This window comes from Rana temporaria, chromosome 4 (genome assembly GCF_905171775.1).
Source record: "Rana temporaria chromosome 4, aRanTem1.1, whole genome shotgun sequence".
In the NCBI taxonomy this organism is placed as follows: domain Eukaryota; kingdom Metazoa; phylum Chordata; class Amphibia; order Anura; family Ranidae; genus Rana; species Rana temporaria.
Window position 1 is genome coordinate 467,378,404 of NC_053492.1, and position 13,404 is coordinate 467,391,807.

General features: G+C 48.2%; 1 protein-coding gene across 2 annotated transcripts in view; it reads left to right on the forward strand.

Annotated features, from left to right (window-relative positions):
• TTBK1 (tau tubulin kinase 1) overlaps positions 1-13,404 on the forward strand; it is a 177,540-nt gene that overhangs the window by 137,537 nt on the left and 26,599 nt on the right. For both annotated transcript variants that reach the window (XM_040351732.1, XM_040351730.1), the window contains exon 13: positions 341-875. In XM_040351732.1, the coding sequence (XP_040207666.1) occupies positions 341-875 (535 nt within the window). The remainder of the gene's footprint in view (positions 1-340; positions 876-13,404) is intronic.

Consider the following 13,404-nt stretch of genomic DNA (forward strand, 5'->3'; position numbering starts at 1 on the left):
GTCGGGAAAGTTTCCCGAAGGAGCATGCGCACTACGTTTGGTGCGGGAATGCGCCTAATTTGAATGATCCACGCCCCCTACGGGATCATTTAAATTACGCGCGCTTACGCCGGCCAGTTTTACGGAACCCCCCCCAGCAAATTACAGAGCTACTGCTTCGTGAATGAAGCGTAGCACACGTAATTTACGGAGGCGTCGTGTAAAAACGGTACGCTGCGCCTCCGTAAGAGGGCGCAAATCTACCCCCAGGTCTTTAGCTTTTAGAATTGGTAATGAAGATGAACACTATATGGCATAAAAGGTTTCTAATCATCACATTTTTGCAATTTGTGCCCTGCAGATCACGCATGGACCTCCCCGCTTCTCCATCTCGCCAGGCGTGCTCATCGCAGCCTGCTCAAATGTTGTCCATTGACACGGGTCAGGTTGACCGGCAAGCTAGCGGGCGCATGGAAGTCTCAGCATCTGTAGAGCAAGAAGCCCTTAGTAATGCCTTCCGCTCTGTCCCACTTGCTGAGGAGGAGGACTTTGACAGTAAGGAATGGGTCATCATAGACAAAGAGACTGAGTTGAAGGACTTCCATCCAGGAGCAGAACCAACCACCTCGGGGACAACGGATGAAGAGCCTGAGGAGCTGCGGCCTTTGGATGACGGGGAGGAGAGGAGAAAGACTGTGGGCGGAGATGCTGCTGTGAGGCCTAAAGTGCACGAAGCTCGGCCTCGGACCATGCAGACTGTAGCGGAGGAAGAGCCCTCATCCCCACATGAAGGTTCTGACGGCAGAGGGGATGTTCCACCTGCAAGTCCATCACACTCCCATTCGGCATCACGACAACGGAGGAGGGAGTCAGACCCCACTGGACCTCAGAGACAGGTAAGACCAGAGCTGATGGAAAATATGTCATACACACCAACATGACCGCAGGGTCACCCACGTATGTAAAGACTCTGTATGCCAGATGCACAACGGAGATTAATAATAATGGGCAAGGTTGACCAAAGTGTGAGATGGGTACCATATTAATAACATTGCTGGTTGCACGTCATCGCTGTAGGTCAGGGGTGGCCAACAAGTGGCCCGCGGAGCCCTCTTATGCGGCCCGCGACCTCCTGCTCTGGAATGTTGGGTTGACAAGCCCAGATCGCAGGTTGCCAACCCGCCATACTGCAAAGGAGACCGGGAGGTTGTACAGTTCTGAGCGGCGAGCAGGAGCCTGTTTTTTCCCCAAGCCGCTGCCATTGTAGGCAGAGTGAGGAGCCGGAGGCTGTTCAGTTCTGAGTGGCAGGCGAAGCTGGAGGTAACTTTTCTTATTAACAAGATGATGACTGGTTGCTAGGACCGCCTTGGGGGAAAAGCTGGCTCCTAAATGGCGGGACCGCGAGGGTCCGGTTAGGGCAGTAACTTCGGATTTGGACCGCCGTCCATCATTTAGTGATGCCCTGTCTAGTAGGTCAGTCCATGGGCAGAGTGCTAAAAATTAAATAAGAACCAGATTGGGAGGGAAAAGGAGTTCATAAATGAGTGTAGAGTGGAGTCTGAGGTGTAAGTTGAGTACATGGGTTGTTTTACGAGAGGACAAGTCAAGACTGGAAAAATTGTGATGGAGGAAACCCTGATGTAGAAAAATTATACATGGTAGTGTTGTGACATATCATTTTCCTTCTCTCATTCCTGTCTGATTTCACAATCTGCTGTCACCTCTCTGGGGTAATGTGCTGTCACCTCTATGGGGGTAATGTGCTGTCACCTCTATGGAGTAATGTGCCTTCACCTCTATGGGGTAATGTGCTGTCACCTCTATGGGGTAATGTGCTGTCACCTCTATGGGGGTAATGTGCTGTCACCTCTATGGGGTAATGTGCCTTCGCCTCTATGGGGTAATCTACTGTCACCTCTATGGGGTAATGTGCTGTCACCTCTATGGGGTAATGTGCTGTCACCTCTCTGGGGTAATGTGCTGTCACCTCTATGGGGTAATGTGCCTTCGCCTCTATGGGGTAATCTACTGTCACCTCTATGGGGTAATGTGCTGTCACCTTTTTGGGGTAATTTGCTGTCACCTCTATGGGGTAATGTGCTGTCACCTCTATGGGGTAATCTACTGTCACCTCTATGGGGTAATGTGCTGTCACCTCTATGGGGTAATGTGCCTTCACCTCTCTGGGGTAATGTGCTGTCACCTCTATGGGGTAATGTGCCTTCACCTCTATGGGGTAATGTGCCTTCACCTCGGGGTAATGTGCCTTCACCTCTATGGGGTAATCTACTGTCACCTCTATGGGGTAATGTGCTGTCACCTTTTTGGGGTAATTTGCTGTCACCTCTATGGGGTAATGTGCTGTCACCTCTATGGGGTAATGTGCTGTCACCTCTATGGGGTAATCTACTGTCACCTCTATGGGGTAATGTGCTGTCACCTCTATGGGGTAATGTGCTGTCACCTTTTTGGGGTAATTTGCTGTCACCTCTATGGGGTAATGTGCTGTCACCTTTTTGGGGTAATGTGCTGTCACCTCTATGGGGTAATGTGCTGTCACCTCTATGGGGTAATGTGCTGTCACCTCTATGGAGTAATGTGCTGTCACCTCTATGGGGTAATGTGCTGTCACCTCTATGGGGTAATGTGCTGTCACCTCTATGGGGTAATGTGCTGTCACCTCTATGGGGTAATGTGCTGTCACCTCTATGGGGTAATGTGCTGTCACCTCTATGGGGTAATGTGCTGTCACCTCTATGGGGTAATGTGCTGTCACCTCTCTGGGGTAATGTGCTGTCACCTATAGCATCACAACAGATATAAAAACAAACTACCAGATATAGATAGGAAGAGGCTATACATATTTATACAGGAGCAGCCTGAACTCTGCACCATACAAGTCATGTTACAGGTCACCCACCAGCATAGCACAGGGAGAGCCAGGTATCAGCTACAGGGAGTAGTAATGCTGTATTGTAGGGATGATCACGTGATGTAACCAGGGTTGTGGTAAAGTGATCAGGGTTTGCAGTCAGGTGATCAAGGTTGTGATCAGGGTTGCAGTCAGAAGATCAGGGTTGCGGTCAGGAGATCAGGGTTGCGGTCAGGGGATTAAAGTTGTGGTCAGGTATTCAGGGTTGCAGTCAGGTAATTAGGGTTGCGGTCAGAAAATTAAGGCTGCAGTCAGATGATCAGAGTTACGGTTGGGTGATCAAGGCTAGGGACAAGTGATCAGGGACCTAGTTAGGTGATCAAGATTGGGGTCAAGTGCTCAGGGTTGCAGTCAGGAGATCAGGGTTGCAGTCAGGTGAACAGGTTTGCCGCCAGGTGATTAACGTTGTGGTCAGGTGATCAGAGTTGCAGTCAGAATATCAGGGTTGCGGTCAGAGGATTAGGGTTGTAGGCAGGTGTTCAGGGTTGTGGTTAGGAGATGAGGGTTGCAGTCAGGTGATCAGGGTTGTGGCGAGGTGATCAAGGTTGTGGTCAGGACATAAGGGTTGCAGTCAGGTAATCAGGGTTGTGGTCAGGTAATTAGGCTTGTGGTCAGAAAATTAAGGCTGCAGTCAGATGATCAGAGTTACGGTTGGGTGATCAAGGTTAGCGACAAGTGATCAGGGACCTGGTTAGGTGATCAAGATTGGGGTCAAGTGCTCAGGGTTGCAGTCAGGAGATCACGGTTGCAGTCAGGTGAACAGGTTTGCGGCCAGGTGATTAACGTTGTGGTCAGGTGATCAGAGTTGCAGTCAGAAGATCAGGGTTGCGGTCAGAGGATTAGGGTTGCGGTCAGAGGATTAGGGTTGTAGGCAGGTGATCAGGGTTGCGGTCAGGGGATTAAAGTTGTGGTCAGGTAATTAGGGTTGCGGTCAGAAAATTAAGGCTGCAGTCAGATGATCAGAGTTATGGTTGGGTGATCAAGGTTAGGGACAAGTGATCAGGGACCTGGTTAGGTGATCAAGATTGGGGTCAAGTGCTCAGGGTTGCAGTCAGGAGATCAGGGTTGTGGCGAGGTGATCAGGGTTGTGGCGAGGTGATCAGGGTTGCAGTCAGGAGATCAGGGTTGCAGTCAGGAGATCAGGGTTGCAGTCAGGTGAACAGGTTTGCGCCCAGGTGATTAACGTTGTGGCCAGGTGATCAGGGTTGCAGTCAGGTAATTAGGGTTGCGGTCAGAAAATTAAGGCTGCAGTCAGATGATCAGAGTTACGGTTGGGTGATCAAGGCTAGGGACAAGTGATCAGGGACCTAGTTAGGTGATCAAGATTGGGGTCAAGTGCTCAGGGTTGCAGTCAGGAGATCAGGGTTGCAGTCAGGTGAACAGGTTTGCTGCCAGGTGATTAACGTTGTGGTCAGGTGATCAGAGTTGCAGTCAGAATATCAGGGTTGCGGTCAGAGGATTAGGGTTGTAGGCAGGTGTTCAGGGTTGTGGTTAGGAGATGAGGGTTGCAGTCAGGTGATCAGGGTTGTGGCGAGGTGATCAAGGTTGTGGTCAGGACATAAGGGTTGCAGTCAGGTAATCAGGGTTGCAGTCAGGTAATCAGGATTGTGGTCAGGTAATTAGGCTTGTGGTCAGAAAATTAAGGCTGCAGTCAGATGATCAGAGTTACGGTTGGGTGATCAAGGTTAGCGACAAGTGATCAGGGACCTGGTTAGGTGATCAAGATTGGGGTCAAGTGCTCAGGGTTGCAGTCAGGAGATCACGGTTGCAGTCAGGTGAACAGGTTTGCGGCCAGGTGATTAACGTTGTGGTCAGGTGATCAGAGTTGCAGTCAGAAGATCAGGGTTGCGGTCAGAGGATTAGGGTTGCGGTCAGAGGATTAGGGTTGTAGGCAGGTGATCAGGGTTGCGGTCAGGGGATTAAAGTTGTGGTCAGGTAATTAGGGTTGCGGTCAGAAAATTAAGGCTGCAGTCAGATGATCAGAGTTATGGTTGGGTGATCAAGGTTAGGGACAAGTGATCAGGGACCTGGTTAGGTGATCAAGATTGGGGTCAAGTGCTCAGGGTTGCAGTCAGGAGATCAGGGTTGTGGCGAGGTGATCAGGGTTGTGGCGAGGTGATCAGGGTTGCAGTCAGGAGATCAGGGTTGCAGTCAGGAGATCAGGGTTGCAGTCAGGTGAACAGGTTTGCGCCCAGGTGATTAACGTTGTGGCCAGGTGATCAGGGTTGCAGTCAGAAGATCAGGGTTGCCGTCAGAGGATCAGGGTTGTAGGCAGGTGATCAGGATTGTGGCGAGGTGATCAAGGTTGTGGTCAGGAGATTAAAGTTGTGGTCAGGTAATCAGGGTTGCAGTTAGAAGATCAGGGTTGTAGGCAGGTGATCAGGGTTGTGGTCAGAAGATAAGGGTTGAGGTCAGGGGTTTAAAGTTGTGGTCAGGTAATCAGGATTGTGGTCAGGTAATTAGGGTTGCGGTCAGAAAATTAAGGCTGCAGTCAGATGATCAGAGTTACGGTTGGGTGATCAAGGTTAGGAACAGGTGATCAGGGACCAGGTTAGGTGATCAAGATTGGGGTCAGGAGAACAGGGTGCGTTCAGGTGATCAGAGTTGCGGTCAAGTAATCAGGGTTGGGGTCTAGAGATCAAGGCTTCAGTTAGGTGATCAGGGTTACGGTTGGGTGATCAAGGTTAGAGACAGGTGAACGGGGACGTGGTAGCCAGGCAATGAGGGTATGGTAGGATGGAGGGTTTCTCTAGATGGGTGCTGTAAGGCAGATGGATCTGTAGTTGGGGTCTTATATGATGGATCATCATTATTCTCCCTAATTATGGTTCAGCATTATATAGTATTTATTTCTTTCTATCCTGGGGCACTGGTCTCCACATTCTGCTATTCCTCCAGTTCTGACCTTGTAGATTTATTTCTTTTTTTAAACTTTCTTCTCTGTATGTGAAACATTAGACATTGGTGACTGGGCAGGAAAGGTTCTCCTGGCTGGTAGTATTTCTACATAGAGAAGTGCGTGGCATGTTATTGTACGTTAGCTAGGGACTCTAGTGTGACGCCCCCTGCCCACAGTGACCCCCTCAACCTTAAGTCACCTTCCACCCATTATGACTCCCTCAAATTAGAGTGACCCGTGATGACCCCCTGCACCTGATGTGACCCACTTTACCCAGTGTGACCCCCTCAACCTGGCATCACCCCCTTGCACATGGTGTGACCCACTTCACCCAGTGTGACTTCCTCAACCCAGCATGACCCCCAGCACCTGGTGTAACCCACTTTACCTGATGTGATCCTCCTAACCCAGTGTGCAACCCCCCATGCCACATGACCTCCTCCACTCATTTTAAACCCTTGCACTCAATGTGACTCCCCTCACTCCACATGACCTTCTACACCCAGGGTGACCCTCTTCACTCAATGTGACTCCCCTCACTCCACATGACCTTCTGCACCCAGGGTGACCCTCTTTACTCAATGTGACTCCCCTCACTCCACATGACCTTCTGCAACCAGGGTGACCCTCTTCACTCAATGTGACTCCACTCACTCCACATGACCTTCTGCACCCAGGGTGACTCTTTTCACTCAATGTGACTTCCCTCACTCCACATGACCTTCTGCACCCAGGGGGACCCTCTTCACTCAATGTGACTCTACTCACTCCACATGACCTTCTACACCCAGGGTGACCCTCTTTACTCAATGTGACTCCCCTCACTCCACATGACCTTTTGCGCTCAAGGTGGTCCTCTAATGTGACTCCCCCTCACTCCACATGACCTTCTGCAACCAAGGGTGACCCTCTTCACTCAATGTGACTCCCCTCACTCCACATGACCTTCTGCACCCAGGGTGACCCTCTTCACTCAATGTGACTCCCCATGACCGTCTGCACCCAGGGGGACCCTCTTCACTCAATGTGACTCCCCTCACTCCACATGACCTTCTGCATCCATGGTGACCCTCCACCCTGTAGGACCCCCTGCGCTAGAAATGACACCACCACCCTACATCACTGTGCTGCATGTCTAACTGACTATATTGAACTTTGGGTATATAAAGTAGCACACCTCCCAACTTTTTGAGATGGGAATGAGGGACACCTATCAGCAAAAGTATGCAGAAATAGGACACACCCCTTGCCACACCCCCTTAAAGGAGAATTGTACAAAAAACAAGATTGGTTAAACCCACAAGTGCTTTTTTTTTAACAATACTATTCCTTTATATTGGCTTTTGGAATTTACAAATGCAGCAATTTAGAAATCAGATGAAAGGTTTAGCGCTGGGAAACACTTTTTGATAGATAAAAGGTGCATTTTATATACATCTATATAGATCAGACCAAAATGAGGGACAGATGAGGAGGAATGAGGGACAGAGGGATTTTGCTCCAAATCAGGGACAGTCCCTCGAAATCAGGGACAGTCCCTCGAAATCAGGGACAGTCCCTCGAAATCAGGGACAGTCCCTCGAAATCAGGGATAATCCCTCGAAATCAGGGACGGTTGGGAGGTATGAAGTAGTGACACTGGGGAGTTTATGATAGTGCAGCCTCAGCAGTATGTTGTATATGGCAGAAGGTTGGGTGACCTTGGTAGTATTTAGTCACTATCATCACCTCTGCAGTGGGTCAGGTCGGTTCTGGCATTTTCTTTAATTCTGATTCTTGTGTCTCCAGTGCACAGTCCATCTGGTTCCTGTAATATGTAGTCATCCTGACTCCTCTGCGCAGTTCTGTGTCGCTCCACCTTCTTCCGTACTGTGTAAAACTGGTTTATATTGACTGCAGCAAAAAAAAAATCCGTTCCTCAGAGCCTCCCAACTACACTTTCCTATTTCCTCCATAAGGGAGGCCCATTGGGAAGGGGCAGGTGGTGCAGGCCCAATGGTACGGGGGTGCTCCCCGAAGACGCCCCACAAGCATGCACTAACGCTACACGTAGCTAGAAGCAGGAAGCAAGTCTCAACATTGCCTGACTCCTTTCCCTCCGCTCTTCTTGATGTTTTTCAGCTGGAGGAGGACAGGCTTTCCCAGCACCCCCTGCCGAGGTACAGCCCCCTCCGTAGACTGGCGTCTTCCGTCTTCTCATCCTCAACACTGGAGACAGAACATTATCCACATCCTACAGGCACCTTCATCCAGCGCAGCCGCTCCGCGGAGAGCAGTCCCATACGCCTGCCTCACCGTCGCCATGCACCTCTGCCAGCTGGCAACCACAGACTGGTGCCCTCTGTGCTGCGCATCTCCCGCTCCCAGCTCCAACAGGTCTGGGCACGCTTCACGCACAAAACATAGTTGCGCCATGGCTGGAGGCATGAAGGGCCAGAGGAGGGACAGCCATGATCAGGTAGCTGAGAGCCTGGAATCTAAAAATGCAATATAACCATCTGAAGACATCTGCGAGCTTCCCGTCTCTCCAAGGTACCCAGCAAGGTTCTGCTCCCTTTTTTTCCCTTCCTACAATAAACCTCCTGTGTTGGTGAAGAGAATGACCCCCCCTGTATGAGTCTGCTCCATTCTGCTTGCACAGAGCGCTCTGTGTGTGCGGCCGATTCCTGGAGACTCCGAAGTCCTCAGCCCGACCCGGCTCATCCTCCACCGTCCCTTCACCAGCACTGAGCCCTGCCGAGGGGGCCATCTCTACACCACAGTCAAAGGCATATCCTCCTGGAACTGACACCACACATACGGGACGATGGGACCCGACCCGCTTCATGTTGTTGCACCGTAGTTTTTTTTTTTTTTTTACGCTGAGTGGATGACATTGTCAAACTGTGGATACAAGCCAGCGCCACATGCAATAGGAGAGACTGCTGTCTTCTTTCAGTTTCTGGTCTCTGCGAGACTACCTGCACTGCAGAAGGAAGACCTGGCGGAGCACAGGAATTGCATGCCCCACCGCCCGAGCCTGCGCCACCTGCCTGCCCCCCCCCCCCCCATACTAGCAACCCCGCTGTGCCTACCTGCTAAACCCTGAAATGTAATGGAGGCCCTGAATATAATTAAGGGCTCAATACAGAGGTGTCTTCTGGGAAGGGGATGTGCTGCAGCGTATAGCAGTTCTAAGCCTCGTTCTGCAGCAGAGCCGAGCCACCTACCTACCTATAGGTCCCATAATGTATGGGAAGCATGCAGGGATGTGTGGTTCTCTCCCTGGGCCTAGGCCATGGGTGCTCAACCTGTGACCCTCCAGCTGTTGCGGGACTACAAGTCCCATGAGGCATTGCAAGCCGCTGACAGTTACAAGCATGACTCCCAAAGGCAGAGGCATGATGGGAATTGTAGTTTTGCAACAGCTTGAGGGCCACCAGTTTGAGCGCCCATGGCCTAGGCTCATCTATTACTGACATACAGGTGGAGGGAAGGGTCCTGGCCATCTAAGTGCCCAGCCATGGTCCCAATTCTGGATGTATTAGCTTAAGTCTTAAGCTGGCCTTAAATTTACCAGCGGTCATCAACCTTGTCCTCAGGGCCCACTAACAGGCCAGATTTTATGTATTACCCTGGGGAGATGCAGACTAGAATACTGCAATCACTGAGCAGCAAATGATATCAGTGGAACCTCGGATTGCGTGGTTAACAAGCGCTTCGCAATACGAGCGCTGTATTTTTTAAAATCCTGACTCAGTTTCCGGGTGTTGGCTCGCAAAACGAGCAGGATTCAAGCCAAAGCAGTGTGCAATACCGCGCTTGGCCTGAGGTGGGGGGAGCTGGAGCCCATTCTGAGGTTTTCCGAGTTTAGCCAAGGTGTCCTCTCCGAGGCTCTCCTACGCCCCCTCCCACCTCTGGCCACATGCGGTATTGCATGCCAAAAATTATTTTAGTTTTCATTTACTTCAATGGGGAAACTCGCTTTGATATGCAAGTACTTTGGATTACAAGCATTCTCCTGGAACGGATTATGCTCGTAATCCAAGGTTCCATTGTATTTCAGTTATCTTGCAAACCTGGCCTGTTAGTGGGCCCTGAGGACACTGCATTATACAATTTTCTTATTCAATTTCCTTTAGATTTACCTTCAGCTACGTAGTGCCTGACTGCATACCATTGGAAAGTGTTTAGGTTTTACCTCCTATTATATGGTTTTGGTAAGGAAAAATTGCACAAGAAAGTTCTCTAATGTATGGCCAACCTATCTCCACCTTTCTATCAGGAGAGAACAGGCCACAATATAGCCTTATAAATAGTACGTCTCAATTCTCGGGTGTCCTTTTATCTGTACAGACTCTTCTAGTCATCCCATCCATAGGGAGCTTTCCATCATTAGCACCATGCTGTGAGAGATCTGTGGACACACGTAGTGCTGTGTACAATATGTACACCATTTGTGTTTCCCATTATTCCATGCCTAGGAGCAAAGTGTGAACATTTATTATTGGGACAATGGATACTCCAAGAGTCTGTACATGTGTGAGGGAGCCATATGGGTACTGCAAGGTGGTGATCTGATGCACAATGGCCCATTTGTCAGAAAGTTGGAGATATTTACAATGTAATCCAACGACTCCCTGTTACTCCATGTAACCCCGCCTACAACGTCATATAACTCCTCCCTGTTATTCTATGTAACCCCACCTACAATGTCTAAAACACCTCCCTGTAACTTCAAATAACTCCTCCTACAACATCAACCTCCCTGTTATTCTATGTAACTCGTCCTACAACGTCATCTAACACCTCCCTATTATTCCATGTAACTCCTCCTACAACTTCATATAACACCTCCCACTTATTCCATGCAACCACTCCTACAACGTCATATAACTCCTCCCTGTTATTCTATGTAACCCCTTCTACAATGTCTAAAACACCTCCCTGTTACTTCAAATAACTCCTCCTACAACATCATATAACACCTCCCAGTTATTCCATGTAACCACTCCTACAACGTCATATAACACCTCCCTGTAACTTCAAATAACTCCTCCTACAACGTCATATAACACCTCCCTGTTACTTAAAATAACTCCTCCCACAACATCATATAACACCTCCATGTAACTTCAAATAACTCCTCCTACAACATCATATAACACCTCCCTGTAACTCCAAATAACTCCTCCTACAACATCATATAACACCTCCCTGTTATTCCATGTAACTCGTCCTACAACGTCATTTAACACCTCCCTGTTATTCCATATAACTCCTCCTACAACGTCATATAACACCTCCGAGTTATTCCATGCAACCACTTCTACAACGTCATCTAACACCTCCCTGTTATTCGATGTAACTCCTCCTACAACTTCATATAACACCTCCGAGTTATTCCATGTAACCCCAACTACAATGTCCTATAACACCTCCGAGTTATTCCATGCAACCACTCCTACAACGTCATATAACACCTCCCAGTTATTCCATGTAACCACTCCTACAACGTCATATAACACCTCCCAGTTATTCCATGTAACCACTCCTACAACGTCATATAACACCCCCTGTTATTCCATGTAACCACCCCTACAATGTCATATAACACCTCCCTGTTATTCCATGTAACTCCTCCTGCAACATCATATAACACCTCCAAGTTATTCCATGTAACTCCTCCTACAACGTCATATAACACCTCCAAGTTATTCCATGTAACCACTCCTACAACACCTCCCCGTTACTTCAAATAACTCCTCCTATAACATCATATAACACCTCCCTATTATTCCATGTAACTCCTCCTACAATGTCATAAAACACCTCCCTGTTATTTCATATAACTCCTCCTACAACATCATATAACTCCTCCTACAACATCATATAACTCCTCCCTGTTACTTTAAATAACTCCTCTTACAACGTCATATAACACCTCCCTGTTACTTCAAATAACTCCTCCTACAACGTCATATAACTCCTCCCTGTTATTCCATGTAATTCCTCCTACAATGTCATAAAACACCTCCCTGTTACTTCAAATAACTCCTCCTACAACTTCATATAACTCCTCCCTGTTACTTCAAATAACTCCTCCCACAACATCATATAACTCCTCCCTGTTACTTCAAATAACTCCTCCTACAACGTCATATAACACCTCCCTGTTACTTTAAATAACTCCTCCTACAACATCATATAACACCTCCCTGTAACTTCAAATAACTCCTCCTACAACATCATATAACACCTCCATGTTTCTTCATATAACCCCTCCTACAACATCATTTAACCCCACCCTGTTAGTTCATATGCCTCCTCCTAACTCTTCTCTGTTATTTTACATAACTCCTTCTACAACATCATGTACCATAACTCATCCATTTTGTTTCATATTATTCCACCTTCCATGCCATATAACTCCTCCTTGATATGTCATATAACTCCTCCTACCATGCTATATATTTCCTCTCTGTTATTCTATATAATCAGGGTTGAGACAAGAGGTGGGCAGAAGGGACAGCTGCCCTGGGTGCAGAATGCATTGTAGGGATTGGGGCGCCGGAAGTTCCTTCTACTATAAGGCTGACAGGAGTAGTGATAGCGGCAGCCAAGCACTGGAATCAGCAGGGAGAGCAGCAGGCTGTGCTCTCTCTCCTCTTCCTTTTCAAAAGCTCACACATAATGAAGGGGATGGGGTGCGCAATTTGCCATCTCTTCCCTGGGCACTGGATGATTTTGTCCCAGCACTGCATATAAGTTCTCCTACCATAACAAATACCCCCCCCCCCCTTTTCATATTATGCCACCCACCATGTCATGTAACTCCTCATTATTATTTCATATAACGTCTCCTACAACATCATATAACACCTCAATGCTATTTCATTTAACTCCTCCTTGTTATTTCACATAACCCCTCCTACAATATCATGTAACTCCTCCCTGTTATTTCTCCTACAACATCATATACAGTTTTGCTTTATATTATTCCTCCAACCATGCCATATAACTCCTATTATGCCATATACCTCCTTCTACAATGCCATTTAACCCCTCCCTGTTTTTTCATACAACTCCTCCTACAACACCACATAGCTCCTTGTGGTATTCATATAACTCCTCCTACCAGGCTATATAACTCCTCCCTGTTATTTCATATTGCTCCTCCTACCAGACATATCATTTCTCCTACAATGCCATATAACTCCTCCCTATTATTTCATATCACCCCTCCTACCATACTTTATAACCCCTCCTTACTACTCCTCCCTATTATTACACACCACCCCTCCTACTATACTGAATAACCCCTCCTTACGAATCTGTATAACTCCTCCCTATTATTACACACCGCCCCTCCTACTATACTGAATAACCCCTCCTTACTACTCTGTATAACTCCTCCCTATTATTACACACCACCTCTCCTACCATACCGTATAACCCCTCCCTACTACTCTGTAAAATTCCTCCCTATTATTACACACCGCCCCTCCTACTATACTGAATAACCCCTCCTTACTACTCTGTATAACTCCTCCCTATTATTACACACCACCTCTCCTACCATACCGTATAACCCCTCCCTACTACTCTGTATAAC